The sequence below is a fragment of the Carlito syrichta genome, unplaced genomic scaffold (genome assembly GCF_000164805.1).
Source record: "Carlito syrichta isolate Samal-C Ts95f unplaced genomic scaffold, Tarsius_syrichta-2.0.1 Scaffold305638, whole genome shotgun sequence".
Lineage (NCBI taxonomy): Eukaryota > Metazoa > Chordata > Mammalia > Primates > Tarsiidae > Carlito > Carlito syrichta.
The window spans coordinates 291,606-311,179 of record NW_007249734.1 but is presented as its reverse complement, the minus strand read 5'-3'; the positions used below and the strand labels follow the sequence as shown (position 1 = coordinate 311,179).

At 36.5% G+C, this 19,574-nt stretch overlaps 1 protein-coding gene across 10 annotated transcripts in view; it reads right to left on the bottom strand.

Moving 5' to 3' along the window:
* The window catches only part of ZNF385B (zinc finger protein 385B), a 320,784-nt gene that overhangs the window by 37,233 nt on the left and 263,977 nt on the right, over window positions 1-19,574 (bottom strand). For all 10 annotated transcript variants that reach the window (XM_008061897.2, XM_021714369.1, XM_008061896.2 and 7 more), the window contains one exon: window positions 2,237-2,399. In XM_008061897.2, the coding sequence (XP_008060088.1) occupies window positions 2,237-2,399 (163 nt within the window). The remainder of the gene's footprint in view (window positions 1-2,236; window positions 2,400-19,574) is intronic.

Genomic DNA, 19,574 nt, shown 5'->3' with positions numbered 1-19,574 from the left:
GATTGCCATGGTGGAGAAAGCAAAGAATGCAAGATTTAAAGGTCACCACATATCTACAGAAGAAGAGATGCTGTAGTTGAGATTTGTTTTCCTTTCCCCCAAGGTTCTAGATCTTCGTTCTCATTCCTTGTTTAGACCACTGCTATACTTGAACCTGGTGTGTTTCAAATGTTCATTAGGAAACAGAACTGCTTAGGAGGTGTCTTTGTCTTACTGAGAATCTGCTAACATTTGAGTTTTGAAATAAATGCCTTGAATTGCTAAACATTATTCTAATGCACACTCATTGAAATTAGACACCTTGTACGTACTAACTATGTAACTACAGTTGAGGTCCCTTTATTTAGATTTTCTGTTTTCACATTGCTCTTTGCTTGGTTCTATTTCCTAATCTTTGACTTTTGCTCTACTTTCTTTTCTTACCGACTTTTCTCTCTCCCTTTAATTATCTTTTTTCTGTTGTTGTTAATTCTTCTCGTTGATACTTCTTTAGTTCTGTTTTGGACACTTTTTTCTGCTCACTACTTTTACTACTATCCCTAGAGCAAACCCAATTTCCCAAATAATAATATAAGTTAAGTGGAGCATGGAGCTCACTCAGCAGCAGTGTTGGAATGTTTACAGCCTCAATCAACCATTCTATTCACTCAAGTCACAAAATAAGCTGAAAGAATAAAGTGACTCTATTGTTTTATCATTTTACTTATATGTTCTGCTGGAAGGTAAAGAGCTTAACTCAGGAAAATAAACCTTTGGCAGAGTATTATTTCATAGAGGCAATGATAGCCTATAGAAACCAGGTAGGACAGTCAGCAGATGATGGTTCCTGCTCTTTCAAACACTGGGTAACCTCCAGCAGATAACTGTCATGTTGTCTACTTCATCACAGTTCAAAATTTTGTAAAATGGAGGTAATGCTTAATATGATATTTATATATTAATATTTAATTAATTTGTTCTTCTTTAGAAGAGAAGTGCTATGTAATAACCCCATATTTTTTACTGTGTCTGTTCATCAGATAATATGACTGATTCTATCACACAAAGAACAAAAAGTCTTGATTATCAAAGTTGGGTTATCTCAGTCTTTCTAGGTTGCCGAGCTTTTGGAACCAGTATCTATGGGACCTAATCAATAAGGGGCCCTTTTCATAGTCTCTGTCTGAACAGGTTCCAGCAATAGATTTGCTCATGGGAAAGCATTTTTAAGCCTCCTCCTCAAGTTCTACAATGATTTGATAAGCAGAAGTGAGTCAGAAATGTGTGTGCTTCCCACAACAGAGAGGTCTCTAAAGAAAGAGTCAAACATAAGAGAAATAGAGATATTCCTTCAGTCTCCTTTAACAGACACTGATCCTCAATTAGCCACTGAAAGAAGAGGACATATCCATCATGGGCCCTGAGGAGCAGATGTGAGAGTGTGAAAGTCTATTAAGCATCCAATTTCATGGTATCCATGCTACAGAAATGAGTTCTTTCTCTTTCCACTGAATAAATCTACTCAGAAATACTGCTGATTCACTGGGACTATGAAATATAGACCCCTCTTAAGAGGCACTTCCACTAGTAACCCATTTCCACTTATATATAAAATTCTTTTGTTAATCAGTTCATAACTTTGTAAGAAGTTCCCTTAAAATCTTCAGGTTCATTTGTAACTCTGAGGGTAACTCTATGAAGATCTTGAAAAATCAGAATTTCTTATTATGAAGCACATTTCTAGATTCAAATTTAATGCCACTCTTTCAGAAAACTTCATCCTTTTGCCCCCCAGCTCCCCTTTATTGGGGTAAGAGAACATTACAAATGTCTATTAGTAAACAAGTTTAAATATTCCTTAAAGAGTCTATAGTAAAAGTCAAACAAGAAAGAAACAAAGAAATATAAATGCACTCAGTATTTTAGATCAATTTCCTGATTTTAGTCTAAACACATTTTGACTAAGTATCCTTTATTTATTTTCATGCATATATACTTATAAATATATATTTACACACACACACACACACACACACACACACATATACAAATGTATATATTTAATAACATGGAATGGCAACACATCAAACTCTCAGATCCCACGCAAACACATAATCCTTCCTGTGAAGGAAACATATTAATATTACCAAAACAAATCATGGAGAGTAACATGCAACCATTGAGGGGAGGAAATGGGATCAGGGCAGGGGAACAGGAAGAACACAAAGAATGAAAAGAACAAAAAAGTGTCATTGACCTGATTTGTCAGAGTTGTTGCCTGTGATTGGAGTGATGGAGCAGCTGGGATTAGCCTTTGCGCTGTCCTTGGAAGAAACCATTTTGGGTTTATTTTTCGTTGCCTCTAGTGCTTTGACCTTCTTGGCATGTTTACTTCCTTTGTAGTGGGCCTCGGCCTGGCTCTACAAAGGAGAACAAATCAGGCTCATTTTTTGCTACTTACAAACACCACAATGGATGATCATGCAGGAAAAAAAATACATTCAATCCTAGGCACCACAGACATTTACAACTCAGCGCTTGACAGTGTTTTTCGGCATTTAATGAAATGGTAGACTAGTACCTAGGAGGTTTTAACATGCTGAAACCTTCTACACAACACAGAGGACCTGCATCTTCAAAAATCAGACATTATGTGAGTGCACAAGTGGGTTAAGGCTAAATTGTGATGCAAGTGAGCTTTGTCATCAGTGCCCTCCCACCAGGGCTCACGGGGTTATTTTTGTAACATTTGGCTGACTGCAGCGGCGAGGGTGTCCTACCCAAACATGTGGGTATGCCCTTCCACAACCATTTCCACTTAGCTAAAATCCTCTTTGCCCTGTGTCTACCTTCTTCCGGGCTCTACTCTGAGACCACCTGGTATTACAAAACAATGTGTTAATAGATGCTATAGAGTGGAAATGATACTACATTTTGAAGATATCTACATGCACTTCATGCATCATTTTGATGATTCCAGTTGCAAGAACAGGTTATATAAGCTACAAAGTAGGTAAGGATAATCCTTGTTTCTGATCTCAGATGTGACTCTGAAGTCAAAGGAGTTAGTGGTAAAATCATTTATACATAAAGCATATGAAGAATGGCAACTTCAATACTAGATCAAAAGGGAAAAAAAGAATAAGACAAAACACAAAAACAAATTAAAACAAGCTTAGAAAACATTTAGTCAATTTACTGACATTTGGAAAATTCCCTTCTGCCTAAACAACAAGGCTTTTATCTTTTTGGGATCTATTACTAATGTAGACACTAACCAAAGAGTATAAGTATATTCACTTGAATTTATCTTGAATAAATTGTGAAAAAATATAAATACGCATTTGGTAAAAAGAAAAAAACAACAAAAACCAACCTAATATTATATATTAGTTTAGATATAAAAGTAAAATGGATGATAAACTTCATGTAAAACAAGATGAGTTTTTGTTAGATTTTAAAAGAAATCATAACTTTGTTTATATAAGTTTTCTTTATACATTTATATGAAAGTGATTATATGAATTTTTCCATCCATTTTTCTCAGCAATCAGAAGATAGGTGATAGGTAGGTGTGTGTGTGTGTGTGTTTGTGTGTGTGTGTGTGTGTGTGTGTGTGTGTGTGTAGGTAGGTAGGTAGAATTGACTGTAGAACGGGCCCTCTGTCCTTAGGGGCTAATGAGGTTTCTCACACACCCAAGGCAACAAGTTTGACTCAGGACTATACATAGCCAAAGGTGAGCTGAGATTGCAAAACATGCTTGTTATGGGAGGTACAGGACAACATAAAAGGGACCAGAGAGGGATAATATTGATGAAGACTTCCTAAAATTTCTAACCTTTGATTTGAGACTTAAAGAAAGGGATTCATAGAAATTGGTAGAGAAAAGTACATTTCTGGTGGGAGGAAGACCTAAGGAAAGGACTGAGGCTAGCGTGACAGAACAGTATGGGGTGTGGCTGGGTAGAAGCTTATATAAACCTCTTGGTAGAGCATCTTCAACAGGAGGTCAAAGAAACCAGATGTGCAGCTATATTTCCGTGTAGGCCACCACGGAAATGAGACTCTTCAGCAGAGGCCTGATGATATGTACAAATTCCAAATGGGGAGGACTTCTATAACAGCTATTTATTACATGTTTGTTGACTGACTATGAGAGAAAAGAGATAACACAGGAAGACAGCAGAGAGACTATATGATTATTTTGGTAAAATCCCAAGTACAGAGTATTAATATAGTAAAAAATACTAATTATAATAACATCATTGATTTCTTTTTTAAACATTTTATTTTATTATACAGATGTGGGTACACAAGTAAGAATTAACTACGTAAGTAGGCCACATGCAGGTGAAATCTGGGCCTCCAACTGACCCTCACTTCCTGTGGTTTGGGGCCAGGGACCCTTTGTGTTATTACGTACCCTCCTCACTCGCTCCCTCCCTTCCCTGGCAGTGTGCAGTGACTACTGCTCCCTCCCTTGTGCTATTGTGATTAATGTTCAGGTTCCACTTATGAGTGAGGACAGAGAACTGAATCATTGATTTCTTGAAGACTTGGTTATTATCCGTCCTTCTTCTGTCCTTTGCTTAAATGGAACCATTTCCCTGCTAACTACTAGAGACGAAGCACTCTTCCACCATGCCATAGTCGCACTAAGCCATCTAAGGCTGATTTTTTTTTATGTTGTTGGAGTGTTTCTTCTGGCTTCCCTACTGTTCTACTCCAGCTCACAAGGCACGTGTTGCTTTGGTATCTTTGGACATCTGGACATTTCAGTAGAACTGGTGATGATGAGCAATGCTTCCACATCTCAGTAAGGGATAAAACCACTTTAACCTGAGCTCATAAGTGACGTTGATGAAGTTGTTCATGCCAAGCATTATGGCTGGTGACACCACAAGTATCAAGGGGCATGCAGTGAGTTAAAAAAAATCTTTTTTCTTTGAGTTGGAGTCTTGCTCTGTTGCCCAGACTGGAGTGCAGTGGCACGCTCCCGGCCACCGCAGCCTCAACCTGCTGGGCTCCGGTGATCCTTCCGTCTCAGCCTTCAAAGTAGATGGAACTACAGGCGCGCGCTACCACGCCCGGCTGTTTTTTTGACTTATTGTAGAGATGAGGTCTCGCCAAGTTGCCCAGGCGGGTCTTGAACCCGCGGGCTCAGGCAATCCACTCACCTCGGCCTCCCAAAGCACTGGGATTACAGGGTGAGCCACCAAGCCCGGCCAGAGTTAAACATTATACCCGTGTATTTGCTGTCCATCCGAGTGGGAGCTTGATGGCAGGTTCATGTCACAGTCTGTTTTTCAATGTTCCTTGATTTTGCTGTGTTATTTCTTGTGGGATGAGTGACAGGAGAACAATATATTGCCTTAGTAGTAGTGTAATCTAAGGGCAGGCTTTCCCTCTGTATTACTAAAGATATATCAGTGATTTCCCTAAGTACATAACCCAGATCACCCAAGGTCTATAGCCTTGTACTGTCTGTTCATAGTCCCTAACTTCCTGAATATCTTTACATAATTATCTTTTTAGATCTTCATTGACTTGTCATTTCTCTTATTTCATGTGCTCAAGGACTTCTCATGCTGTTCTCTGTCAAGTTGGAAAAAAAAAATCCAAGGGAGGGAAAAAGTGTAATGCTGTTTTAAATCCTTTATTTATTACCAATCAAGAATGTTTAAATCTAACTAATATAGTTAGGTAGTTATAAATTAAGAAAATATAGAAATAAAAATTAAAAATTGATAATGTAAAGTGATAGTAATAATGATGAATATTATTGAGCACTGTTCCAGGTACTATTCTAAGAGCATTACATGGGATAGCTCATTGAACCCTCATACTATCCTGTGAGACGGTATTATTAGCTAGAGATTTACAAATGGGAAACTAGGCATAGAAATATTAAATCACTTCTCAAAAACCACGCAGGTAGGCGTGGAAGCCATGGAAGATATGAAATGCTTGCATGCATATTCCCATTTAATTATATATCCACACATTATACATACATATACCCACGCTAAGATAACATTTATAATTTTATTAGAAATGGAAAATGATACACAAAGAAAGCACACTGCTTTTAATGATTCAGAGAAGGATTATAACTTAATGCTACAAAGATCTTTTTTTTTTTGAGTTGGAGTTTCACTCTGTCGCCTAGACTGGAGTGCAGTGGCATGCTCCTGGCCACTGCAGCCTCAATCTGCTGGGCTCCAGCGATCCTTCTGCCTCAGCCTTCCAAGTAGCCGGAACTATAGGCACGTGTTACCATGCCTGGTTAATTTTTGATTTATTGTAGAGATGAGGTCTCATCAAGTTGCCCGTGTAGGTCTTGAACCCGCAGGCTCAGGCAATCCACTCGCCTTGGCCTCCCAAAGTGCTGGGATTACAGGCTGAGCCACCGAGCCCGGCCCAGAGATTTCTCTGAGTAAAAAATATCGACTTAATTTATGAGAAATACACTAGCATAATATCTTAGGCCTGATCCTACTGGTGAGTAGCTAAGTAAGTGCCACTGTTTAGGTAAGTAATCATTTCTACAAGATACCAGGAGACCTCCTAAAAACTCATCTTTTCAAGTACACTAAATATCAGTGTGTTACTTTAGTACCCATTGGCTAAAGAAACATATGGTTCTCTAAATAAAACCTCTGAGAACAAGATAAGCAGAGTGCTGTTTTCTCATTACTATTTCCTGGCACTACTGCAGAAAGTCAACAGCAGCAATTAACACTTGGGATAAGGATCCAGCTAAGCAACACCTCACTGGATGCCAAGATGAGAAGAACTCTCCATAGCCACGATCCACTTTCCCTTTGAGTTCTGGGCAGGGAAAGAAGTGCAACAGGGCTTTTAGCTTCTCCTGACAGTTGTTTGGGGAAAATGGAGTGGAAGATTGTGGAATAAAGACAGAGTGGTAAGTGCCAGTCCCATCTGGCATCTTTCCAGCTTGCCTCTTGGTAGTAGCACTTTGCTCTCCCCAGAACTGTATCTGAGGCAGTGTCAACAGCTTCTAAAGTCTGGGCAAATCTTCAAGTGAAACTGAGATACTGTTAAATAGCAACAAGATTAACATGACTTCATTATCTAGGAATCTCCTTAATTGAAGAGTGAAAGAAACAAGAACAAGAGCCAGAAAACCCATGAAATAGGCAACACACGTCAAGCCCAATCAACAATGGCTCTTGTGTCAAAGGGACTTGGTTGGCTAAGCTGACTGACTTTACACCCAATGACTAGTCAGCAAACATGTTTTTCTGCTTCCCCTCCTACAGTGCTGTTGTGCTCCCAACTGGCAATGACCAAAGAAACCTCTTGACAAGAATTGCCAGAATTAGAAAGAGTTGCCCTCACCACCATAATGACGACCACATAAGAATTCATCAGCATCTTGATTCTTTTCCCAATGCCACTCTGGTAACTACCTGACTGGTAGAGGAACAGCTTTGACAGGAAATGACATCTTGGAATGTTTTCTTCCATTAATTACTCTTGTTACTAAAGCTCTTTACTTTTCCAAATCCTCTCCATCTCTCAGGACCCCACTGGTCCAAATAAAAAAGACAAAAATGAGATAACTTACTGCTTTAAAAACAAAAATGTAACAAAGTAGCCCTGAGAAATTCTAAAATTGCTGTGTTCTCATTTCTGGTTTTTTATCTTATTTCTAATTTGGACTTCAGGGAGATGGCTGAGATCTTGAATCATGACATCAAACTGTGTTCACACTGGGCAGAAAGAACAGTCCAAACAGTACTTACAAAGTGGTTGTGGAAAGGTAATGTCCCTGGAGAAAGTACTTAACTATCCATCAATAGAACTCTTTTTATTGCATTTTAAAAAGTAATTAGAATTGTCCCCTTAATGAAAGAAAGTGCATCATCAGAACTCCTGGCATCTGTTTGTTGTTGTTGTTTCTGAATCCTTAGATTTCAATGCATTAAGCAGTGTTATAAGGGAAATAGCAGAGGTCAGTTCGTTTTCAGAAAAACCCCAAACACTAAAATACCAAATAAAACATATGTCAAATGAATCACCATAAAACAGGCTAAACTAACAAGAGGAAACCTGATTATTTATTCTACAAAGTATTATTTAGTACTTGACATGTGCTAGACGTTGTGAAAGATTAGAATCAAAGACCCCCTACTTGCAAGAATCATGGGTGGAAGAAAAGACAAGCAGACAAATAACCCTAATCCAAAGCAGAGGGTGGAACTGTAAAATGAGAGGTACAAAGAAATAAGGAATTGTGGGGGTCAGAGGAGAGGCAAATCTTCTCATATTGGAGGAAATCAAGGAAGCTTCTTGAAAGAAGGCATTAGAGCTGGTCTCTGTTGCAGGGACAGGGCTCTGAAGTGGCAGAATAGAGTGGGAGGTATGTTGGGTAAAGGGAATAGCATGTGCAAGGGCAGTGAGTCCCGAGTACGATGCAGTGTTCCTGGGAATATTCACTTGTCGGTTTCCTTAAAACACAGATAGAAAGGGAACAACAGGGAAAGGCAGCCACATCGTGCTACCTGAAAATGATGGTCCCCTGTAAAGTGGAAAACATATCATAGTGGTTTACAATTAAAACCCAAATGTTCTATATATATAGGCATTTTGTATAGAAAATGATGACATAAGATGTTGCTTTTATACACAGATTCTAGCCTCCGCTCCAACTATAATCTTATATTAAAATAACTAAATTTTGTATATTGGCACCTTAATAATTATTTGCGATAAAAGCAAAGCACTTAAAATACTATATTTAAACACACGAACAAGCAAATTAAAGATTACTGAGTAATAGCCAAATAATTACTTGAATTATTGCTTTAACATAAAATTTCTGTACTATTGAAATGCTTTTCACGTATACTTATTGCATTGATAAGATCACACACTCTCAGAGACAAAACTACAATATAGGAAACAGAAAATATTCCCAAAAGAAAGCCTTACTTAATTCAAAGATTGCTAGTAAGACTTTCTGCTGGTATTTGTAATTGTAAGGCCTGCAATATCAGTAATGATATACTACTGGCTTTGATATTCACTTCACTCAATCCTCATCTACTGGGATCTGCTGAAAGCAAAGTCCAGACAAAATTATAACTATTATATGCTTTTTTGCTTGAAAAGACAGTATCTTTGCTAATTTCTAATTGATAGTGCAACACTACTGCTATGGTCTGTCCAGGGCTATATTCACATATAGTTCAGCACAGGTGGTCTCTCTGGATTGTGCCAGGCCACAGTTGTGCCTATGACATTCTCTCCTTACTGTCTTTATAATAGACACGTAGGGGAAAAAACTCATCAACTCCCAAAATTTCTATATTACCAAAGAAAATAGTGGTGGTTCTCTGAGAAGAAAATGATGTGTACTCTAGACTGCTAATTCTCTTTGGACTCAATTTAGATTCTGTTAACTATTATAAGACAAAAATTGAGTTCTTGGGCTCCAGCTGCCTTAAAATTTCACTATTTGAATACATGAGCATTACATATATATATCCATCTACTTATCAAAAAGTTCAATGCAGGCAATTAATTAGTTTATTTAAAATGCTAAGATCTTTAGTGGGCTTCAAATTAATTTTTCAAATGCAGCCTATTAGTCAGCCAGGAGTCTCAGTGCTCATGTTTCTAGTTCATGGTTCATCGGTAGAATTACTTTACACATTGAAACATAGAGAAGTGATAAATGGACAGATAACTATGACAGAATTTACATGATGAATTTGAAAGACACTGTAGTTTGAGTTTAAAAATCAGCTCGATTATAGCCAAAAAAGGGGTCTTTTTAAAAAATAATAAAATGGCTTCTCATAGAGTACCCAGGGAACACACAATTTTGTCTTATCTTCCAAGTAAGTGCTATATTTCACTTTCAATTATTGGAAGGTGGATTATTAATTTTACATGATTTCCAGTGGTCTAAGCTTCTTTCCCTAGATATTCAATGACACTTTATGTTACCAGTTTAGGGTTGAGTAGGGCAGGGCATAGAGACACAGTTATTTGAGTCTGGCTATATCAACTGTGACCTGGGACACATACTTTTATTTGTTCAGTTCTACTTGTTTTCTCTCCTCCAGTGTCTCCCGCTTATTTCAAATTAGACAATAATTAAATATTATCTCCTTTTTAAAAATTATTTATTTATTTATTTATTTATTTATTTATTTATTTATTTATTTGAGTTGGAGTCTCACTCTGTCACCCAGAGTGGAGTGCAGTGGCTGCTCCCGGCCACCGCAGCCTCGACCTGCTGGGTTCCAGTGAGCCTTCCGCCTCAGCCTTCCAAGTAGCTGGAACTACAGGCGCGCGCTACCACGTCCGGCTAATTTTTTTTTTGATTTATTGTAGAGATGAGGTCTCGTCAAGGTGCCCAGGCAGGTCTTGAACCCGCGGGCTCAGGCAATCCACTCACCTCAGCCTTCCAAAGGCACGGGATTACAGGCTGAGCCACCGAGCCCGGCTAAATATTATCTTCTTTTAGAAATAAGTTTACTATATATATGTGCCAAGGTAAAGTTCATCTCAAATGATTAATTCCTTAATTCTAATAATGAATACTGCAAATTATAGAGACTGTATTTTGAAAAAGATTTTTTTCTACCACCAATCTAAATAGAAGTAGGTTTAGGTAAATTTTTCCATAGTTAATGGGTAATAAAATGATTTTTATTTAATGTCACAATTTAATATCATCAAAATTAAGAATTCAACAAGAAATATCTCAAATACTTACCAAAGAAAATGAGATGCTTAATTTCAATCCATACTGGGGACAATCATGAACTCCACAGAGACTCTCTGTTATTACACCAGAGTGGGAAAATGAGTGCTATGTACTAACATAATCTTGACTATAAAATAATGGGAATATTTATAATGTATAAAAACATCCAATTTTCTCAAAGAATTATGCATATTGGAATCTAATCTCTTAGAGCTTCTAAGCCTTAGAGTTTCTATGAAACACATGGTATTATCTCTTATTTTAGGATAAGGCACAAAATATTAATGATTTGTTAATAATTAATATTCTTGAGTCATTTATTTTATGATTTTCTCAAAAGCATAAACTGGAAATTAACCACTTCCTTCAAATTAATTTCACATCTTCTATTAAACTGGGAAAATTTAGTTAATTCTGACTGTCTTGAAACATAAAGAAGGATGTCTCAGAGTTTATAGTGATTTCACAGTTATATGCCAAGTTGCCAGCGTGTTAGAGAGTGCTGCTACCTTTCAGTGGGAAAATGAATTGCCATTGTGTGCTTCATGAGAGCGATTTTTGTTACTCAATGATAAGTGATGCAATATAATTCAAGTTTACATATTAGAGCTGTAATTCTATAGCTAACTAATTCACGCCTTCTGATGGTCTTTTAAACTGAGCTCCCAGGCTTCCAAACATTAACTTTTAATCAGTCCAGAAGGTATTACACTTACTATGATTTCCATATTAAATAAATTTACATAAATGATACAAAATAAATCTAAACTTAGCATTTGCATTGTGTCTTCTTATGTTTGATTAATAATATCCTTAATGTAGACAAAAGTGGCAAAGCAACTTTGAAAGTACAGCCTCAGAAAATTGGTTGAAACATAGTTTTAGGAATATTTTACATACATTTAATATATTATTTATTTATCATTACTCGTTTGAAAACCTCTTTAGCAAAAACGGGCTTCTGTAAAAATTCATACTCCAAAGCCCTAAATCAATTATTAAGACCCCAAAGACACTTTATAATTCAAAATGAAGTAAAATATGTACCATTCTTTCAAAACATACAAACTTTGATTCACTGATAAAACCTAAGACATTTCAATATAATCAGTAAATGCTAGTGGGCTCCACTCTGATTCTGTGTAATGTTGTCTAAAAGCTCTACTCACCAATAGTAGTCATAACAAGGGTTGTTCTTATACGACATGACCAGTGTGAGTTATTTTAATTCAACACAATTCAGCAACTCTTTATTGAGTATGTACCATGTAACAGGTGTTTCAGAAGACTAAGATAAGTAAGATATGGTTTATGATTTCAAGGAGCTTATAATATTATACAGGGGATACCAAAGGCGAACATGTATATGTATATGTGTGTGTATTTATATAAGACACAGTGAAAAAAAAACCCAAAACTCTAAAATCAAGAATTTAACACTAAGGGTCTATTCATTCTTTCATGCAACCACTATGTAAATTCCAGGCATCATTCTAAATGTTATGGGATATAGGTCTAGTGAAACTTGTATTCTAATAAGAGGATATAGACAAGAAATTATAAATTTATATCTATTTTAAATGTAGCAATATATCTACGAATAGGTTAAAAAGTACCTACAAAAGTAAGGAAGAGTAAAGGGTAGACCCTGATGGTGTGATGTGCCATTTTAAGTATCGAGAAAACTCTGTTGAAGGGTATTTGCACAGAGGTCTAAAAAAAGTGAGAGAGTTAACCAGGTAGACATCTGAGAGAAGAACACCTCAGGTTCAGGAAACAGCAAATGACATTTCAAGGATTCTGACTTTTATTCCGAGTAGATGGGGGATCCTAGTAGTGTTTTAAATCAGAGGATCAACCACATTCGACTTCTGTTTATTAAAAGATTGCTCTAGTTCCGGAATGCAGAACTGTGTGCGTGTAGAGGATAGGCTGGAGGTGAAACAAAGTAAAAGAGGACTGAAACATGGATATGTGTAGTGCAACAGTGGAAGAAAAGATGACAGAGGAAGTGCTATATTGTTTAGGCCTTGAATACAGGGTAGTGGGAAGGCAGCTAGCCAATAGCATATATAGATAGGTAATGAGAAGCCACTCAGGGCTTTTGTTCTAGTTCCATCTGATAGCCACAAAAGACCTATTAGAAGGAAGAAAAAGAAAAGATAGAACATTAACTAGAAGGTTCTTACCATAGCAAGATAGGAGGCAATGGGGTTCTTGAAGACACAGATTTCAGATTTCAGGGGCATTGGAAATCAAAAGCCAGGGCTTTATAGAAAAGGAGCTATTCCTCCTATTAAGGCAAGTCTCTCTATCCAGAGATGTCTTTATTTTGCCTCTCCCTGAGCCTATTAACCTTTCTCTTTTTTTACACTTATATTCAACTCTCCCCTTTCTTTCAAACAATTCCTTATCATCGATGCTTAAATAAGTTCAGATCTCCTCAACTGGAATAAACCATCCTTGAACTCACATTTACCCCCAGCTTTTCACCCTTTCACTTTCACTTTCACCCTCTCACAGACTAATATAATTGTTAATATAATTGTATGAACAACTCCATTTTCTCTAATCTGGTCTACTTCAAACCACTGAAACAGATACCACCAAGACACCAATGCCCTGAGTCCTAAAACCAAGAACATCTTTTACTCATCAGCTTGCTTGACTATTCAGGTGCACCCGACCCTGCTGACCTCTGGTTTCTTTCTTTGGAAGGCACTCTTTATCAGATTGGTTTCCTACCATCTTCATTTCAGAACCATTTGCAGGCTTATCCTCCCCTGCCCAGTTATTAAATATTAATATATTCAAAGGCTCATTCTTAGGACTTCTTGTCTTCTCACTCCAACCTTTTCAGACTATCCTTTATTTAATCTTCTGCACTCTACAACTTCCATTTCCACCTCTACACCAACCTCTCTTCTGAGCTCCAGACTCAGAACATCCACTTGGATACATCAAAGTACCTTACAAATAGGATCAAAACCAAATTCATGGCATTGCTTGTCTCTGCTCTCTTGCCCAAACTACTTAGACCTCTTCCAGCATTCCTTTTCTCCCAAAAGCATTGCTCTGTATTTATTGAAAGAATCAGATCCAGAGAGTATCCTCATTGCTGCACTCTAACTCCATTCCCATATTGTCAACTACCAAGACCTATAGATTTACCTCCTAGATAGTTCTCGAGTCAAACTGGTTCTTTACATCTCTACCACTAGTACCTTGATCCAAACTGTCATCATCTTTTGCCTGGACTATTGCAACAGCCTCCTTAGTGACCACACAAAGGTTTCTCTTGCTGTCTTGCATTCTATTCTACACGTGAAGGCCAGAGTGATATTTTCTTTTAAAAAAATTTTTTTATTTTAAATATGTGTGGTGCAATTTAGGGTTAGGTATACAAATGTTCATTACGCAGGTACCCTTGTGGATGAGGTGTGCACCCCCTCCCCTGACAGTTTCCCACTACTGACAATCCTTTTCTTATAGTATTACAATAGTTGTTCAAGGTCTGCTTATGAGTGAGAACATGTGATACTCAGTTCTTTGTTTCTATGATAAATCACTCAGTATTATAGTCTCCAAGTCCATCCAAGAAATATTCCATTGTGTATATATACCACATTTTTTTAAGGAGTGATATTTTCAAAACACAAATCTGATCATGCCATTTCTTTATTTAAAATGTACAATTCCTTTTCACAGTTCTGTTTAAAAATCTAAAATCATCATATTCAGGACTTGTATGTCCTTCTCCCTATCCACTTCTAGTATTGCTTCTTTGTTGTTCTCTGAGAAGTGAAAGACAGTGTGACCATAGAATAGATATAATGCTCTCCTTTTGCACATGCCTAGAAAACTACCCCTTCATTCTTCTCCTAGTTAATTCCCTTTATCCTTTGGAACCCAACTAAACATTCCTTCTTTAGGAAGACTTCCATGATCTTCCAGATTAGGTCACATCTTAACACCTGGATTCTTCCCTTCATAACACTTCTCAAACTTAAAGTTAATTATTAATGTACACAATAATTTGATTAATAGCTGTGTTTCTCACCAGACAATAACCTTTATTACTTGGACCTGTAAGACTTTTGCTTTTTATTGTAATTCTTGCATTTAGCACACTACCTGAAACACTCTAGGCATTTAATAAATACTGATTACATGAATGAATGAATGAATAAATGAATGGAGAAATAATATTACTATATAATTAAATAAGGGTAGAAGAAGAAAAAATAACTAGAGGCGACTTTAAAGGTTTCCAACCAAAATGGCAGGGAAAATGGCAAAACATGACAAAAAGGGTGCAGTTATGGTGGTGGGAAAATTTCACAGAGGTAAACGAGGAACCAGTTTGGGCATCTTCCATTTAGGCAGCTAATGAGATGCGTGGTGAAGTTTAACATATGATTGGAAACACAAGTGGTAATTGAGGAACATGAATGGGGCTGGAGACAGACATTTGAAAACATTCGAAAGATGATGGATGAAACTTCGAGGATGAGTGTGGTTTCTTAGGCATTAAATACAGAGAGGAGAAAAATCTGTTTGAGGAAAGGATTTTGAGAAACAGCTATATGTAATAGGTAGGATGAGAATGAGAAGTAAGCATGAAATACAGAAAAGAGGCCACCAGAGAAGCTGGATAAGCAAGAGAGTAGCAAGACCTAGAAGTCAAGGGAAGTAAAAATTTCAAATGAAAAATAATTAAAAAATACATACACACAGCTCTCGAGGAGGACTAGTTTTACTGAATACAACAACATATTAAGTATTAAAATGCTTTTCTGTTATTTTAAAACAATCTCATAAAATAACTAGGAAATAATAAGTCCTCGTGTCCTGAAAGAATATTTGATAATGCTGCGCAGGAAGTGCAGGGGTAGACATGTTCCGTGTGAAACAATGGCTATTTATAGCTGTTGCTCCAAGAAAAATTATAGCAGCTCGCCTATCATCAAAGAGTGGAAGGATACAGAGACACAGAAAAAACACGGCAGCCAGAAAGTCTGCAAACACAGTGTCAGATTTTACAAAATTTACTCCGAACTCAATAATAAAAATAGTGAACAATAGCTATCATTTATTGCTTGCCATGTACCAGGCACAAAGTTAAGCACTTTAAATGCAGTATCTCATCTAATTCTCATAAAACCATATGAGGCAAATAGTACTAACCTGAGTTTTCAGACTCTGAAAAGTTAAGTAACTGCTCAATATCACCCTGCCACAAAGGAAAGGCCCTGGATTCAAATCCAGAATTAAAAGTTTGAGCTCTTAATCGCTGCATCATAGGATACCAAAGCAAGCCCCAAGCCCATGTCCAAACAGCCCTCACAGAGGAGTTATTCAAAACAAAATAGACCTTTCTCCCTTCACTGTGCTGGTAAAAGATAATCGTTTCCTTAGAGAGGATGAGCTGGAGGTGAAAACAGACTTGGGGATGTGACCTTTACGGTCATATAAGGTATAGTTTTCACAACAAAGAATAAATTCAGTAATTCTCAACCAATCCTTAGCTTGTTATAAGTTAAAGATCCCCTTTCAGATCATTCACTCATTCAAGAAATACTGATACCCTGTGCTAGACACCAGGGGGACAGCAATGAATAAAACAGACCAGTCTCTCTCTTTCTCTCTCTCTCTCTCTCTCTCTCTCTCTCTGTGTGTGTGTGTGTGTGTGTAGGGAACAAATATTTTTAAAATAGTTATATAAGTAAAGATGCCATTGCTAACTGTGATACATGTCACAGTTTACTGGGTGTCATAAAATTATTGTTGAGGGGGGAGCTACTTTAGACTATAAAGTCCAGAAAACTTCACATGAGGAAGTGACATTTAAGATGAGACCAGAAAGAGGAGTTATGAACTAGACCCAGAGTGGGAGGGGCAGAAGTGGCTTGGCATATTTATGAAAGTAAAAGAAAGTCATTGCGGCAGAAGCACAGCAAGCCATGGGGTGACGGGAAAGTACTGGACCAGAGCTGGGCAGAACTGGTGAGGAATCTGAATTTTTAAAATGCTGGGTAACTAACAGTCAACATTTGGTATCAAGAGTGGCCATGACCAAATGAGCACCTCCTACTTTCTCTAGATTTCTGACTTATTCCTGTCTGGACACCATACATACATATACAGACATCCTATAAATAAATAGCCACATGCAGCAATTGATCATACAGGCTATAAAACTATAACTGAAACTAGGGAGCTGAAGTAAGGGTCACTGGTTGTTAGAATTTTGGGGGTCTGGCTGCTTGACCAGTTTCAGTGTGGAATGATCAGATTCACAACAGAACAATGGGTCAATAATCAGAAAAACAATTCTTGTATACATTGTTTAAATCACTCATCTATCAAGATAGACTCAGATAAGAATATATAATAAATGATTGATTATTCAGCTAATTTGATCAGTGTAGATAACTACATTGGATAATTCATGCCTCAAAACAGTTTTTGCTTGGCTTGAAATATGAGTGGATTTCTATTGGGTTAATAATGGGTAATATGGATTAAGCACTTGACCTGAAAGATTTTTAGAGAAATGTTAACTAAGTTACAAAAAGTTTTATTTTCTTGAAAAAGAAACGGGATGAGAATGAGAAGTCAGCAAAATACAGAAAAGAGGCCACCAGAGTAGCTGGATAAGCAAGAGAGTAGCAAGACCCAGAAGTCAGGGGAGGTAAAAATTTCAAAGGAAAAATAATTTAAAAATAAACACATTCAACTCTCAAGGAGGAACTAAATGATTATAATTTTAGAAAAACTTCAGAAATGTGAACTAATTTAGGTGAAGGGTATAAAGAAATGATTTAAAAAGTCTAAAAAGTTGAATATTTTTGCAGACATGCTGTTAGTTGATAACTGTTAGTTACCAGAGATTCTTAAGTGATTTGATAAAGTGAATAAGAATTATTTTATATTGTATCATTGCTTGTGCTTTAATGAATGCCCTTCAGTGCTTAAGTGTGCTTGCAGAAGTTGTTCTGTTGGTATTCTAAATCCTTATGCTTCAACCTCCTTTTGTAACAATTATTTGCATTATCTTCGAAGTAAGAATTTGAACCAAAGTACAATTCACTCATACCTGAATGATCACAAATCCCTAATTAATGTAGTCCAAGTTTATAAGAATTTTCCGCATTTATAAAAATGGAAGTTTATCCAAAAGTCAATTATTCAATGTCTAAATCTCTAGAAAAATTGCTTAAAAGAATGTCTCTCAGATATTCAAATTTTGTATTTTTAAAGCTACATCTGCAAATTCTGTAATTCTGTCCTGGCATTTTATAGATATAGACATCCATTTTCTCAACATTTACAGATGTTAATGAATACCCCCTTCTATGATTATCTGTGTAAATGTATAAATTAAATCTTAGAAAGAGATTTTTAGTTTGAAAGTATATGTAGGGCATTTTGCTGGCTTAAACAATTTAAATTACAAAACTATAACAAATAAACTAAATACTCCTTTAGGTGGATCTAGCCTTTTCCATTCTTCTCAAATGTATAAGAAAAAGCCAATAAAATTCATGACACATTAAAAATAAATTATCACATAATAAGATTCCATAAGTGTCCCTCATATTATAGAATGTTATTTCTTTCCAGGGGAAAAAACTAGGTAATCACTTAAGCACGCAGTTCAGAGTTAATGAAAGTTACTTTTCAGAGAATATTCAGTGAATATTATCAAAGATGAAAGGAAACTACTTGATGAATGGTAATATATATTTAAAGCAGAACTAGAATTCCTGTTAATTTAATAACAAATGGCAGTGGTAGGTTAAGTTGTGAGACTGTTCACCTCAGGTGCAGGAAATAAGGGGTTGCATTGTCTGTAGATAATTTAAAAGCAATAATAAAACTCACTAAAAATCAGTGTACTTTTCATTACCATTTCATGTTGGTAATTCCAAACTATAGTAATAAAATACTCTTCCCTAAAGAAAAAAGTTCGTCTAAGTTCTAAATAAACAATTGCTGTGGCTACAGTTGAGTGTTATTAATATGTAAATGAAAACAACACTTTTTTTTTTTTTTACTTATCGTTTAATTAACTACATGGAAGTTAATACAAAGATCTTGTAGTTATACATTTGTGCTCCCAATCCACAGTGGCTTCTCTACCTATTCATTTTCAGAGGAAGTTCCTGACCAGGTGTGTAACTCTTGCCTGTAATCCCAGCACTCTGGGTGGCCAGACAGAAGGATCCCTTGAGGCCAGGAGTTTGAGACAAGCCTGGGCAACCTAGTGAGACCCTCTCTCTAAAAAAAAAAAAAAAAAAAGTAAAAAATTAGCTGCATGAGGTGGTGCATGCCTATAGTCCCAACTACTCAGGAGATTGAGTCAGGATTGCCTGAGCTCAGGATAGTCAAGGTTGCCATGAGCCATGATTGTACTACCACACTTCAGCCAAGGTGACAACCAAACAAGACACTGTCTCAAAAAACCAAAAAGCTGAAAAATACTTTAAGCTTCTTTCAGATGCAGTTTAACTTTGCAAACCTTGTGCTGCTTACATTCTTGCATTTAATAGTTGATTTGAAATAAAACAATGATAGCACAGTAAATTTAAAGACAAAGAAACAAAACTTCAGATTTTTAAAAATTTCACATGATTATGTTGTATTTTTATTTGTGATTTAAGATTTAAGAGTGAGATAGTACCAATTGTCAGGTATATTATTCTTGTTTGGTAAATACAAATTTTAGATCATACATGAACTATTTTACTGACTCTGGCTAATAGTATTAAAGTTGAAATTTATGCTTCTTTTAAAGTTATTAGAAATAAGAAGGAAAAAATAAAATGTTACATCAATGATACAACT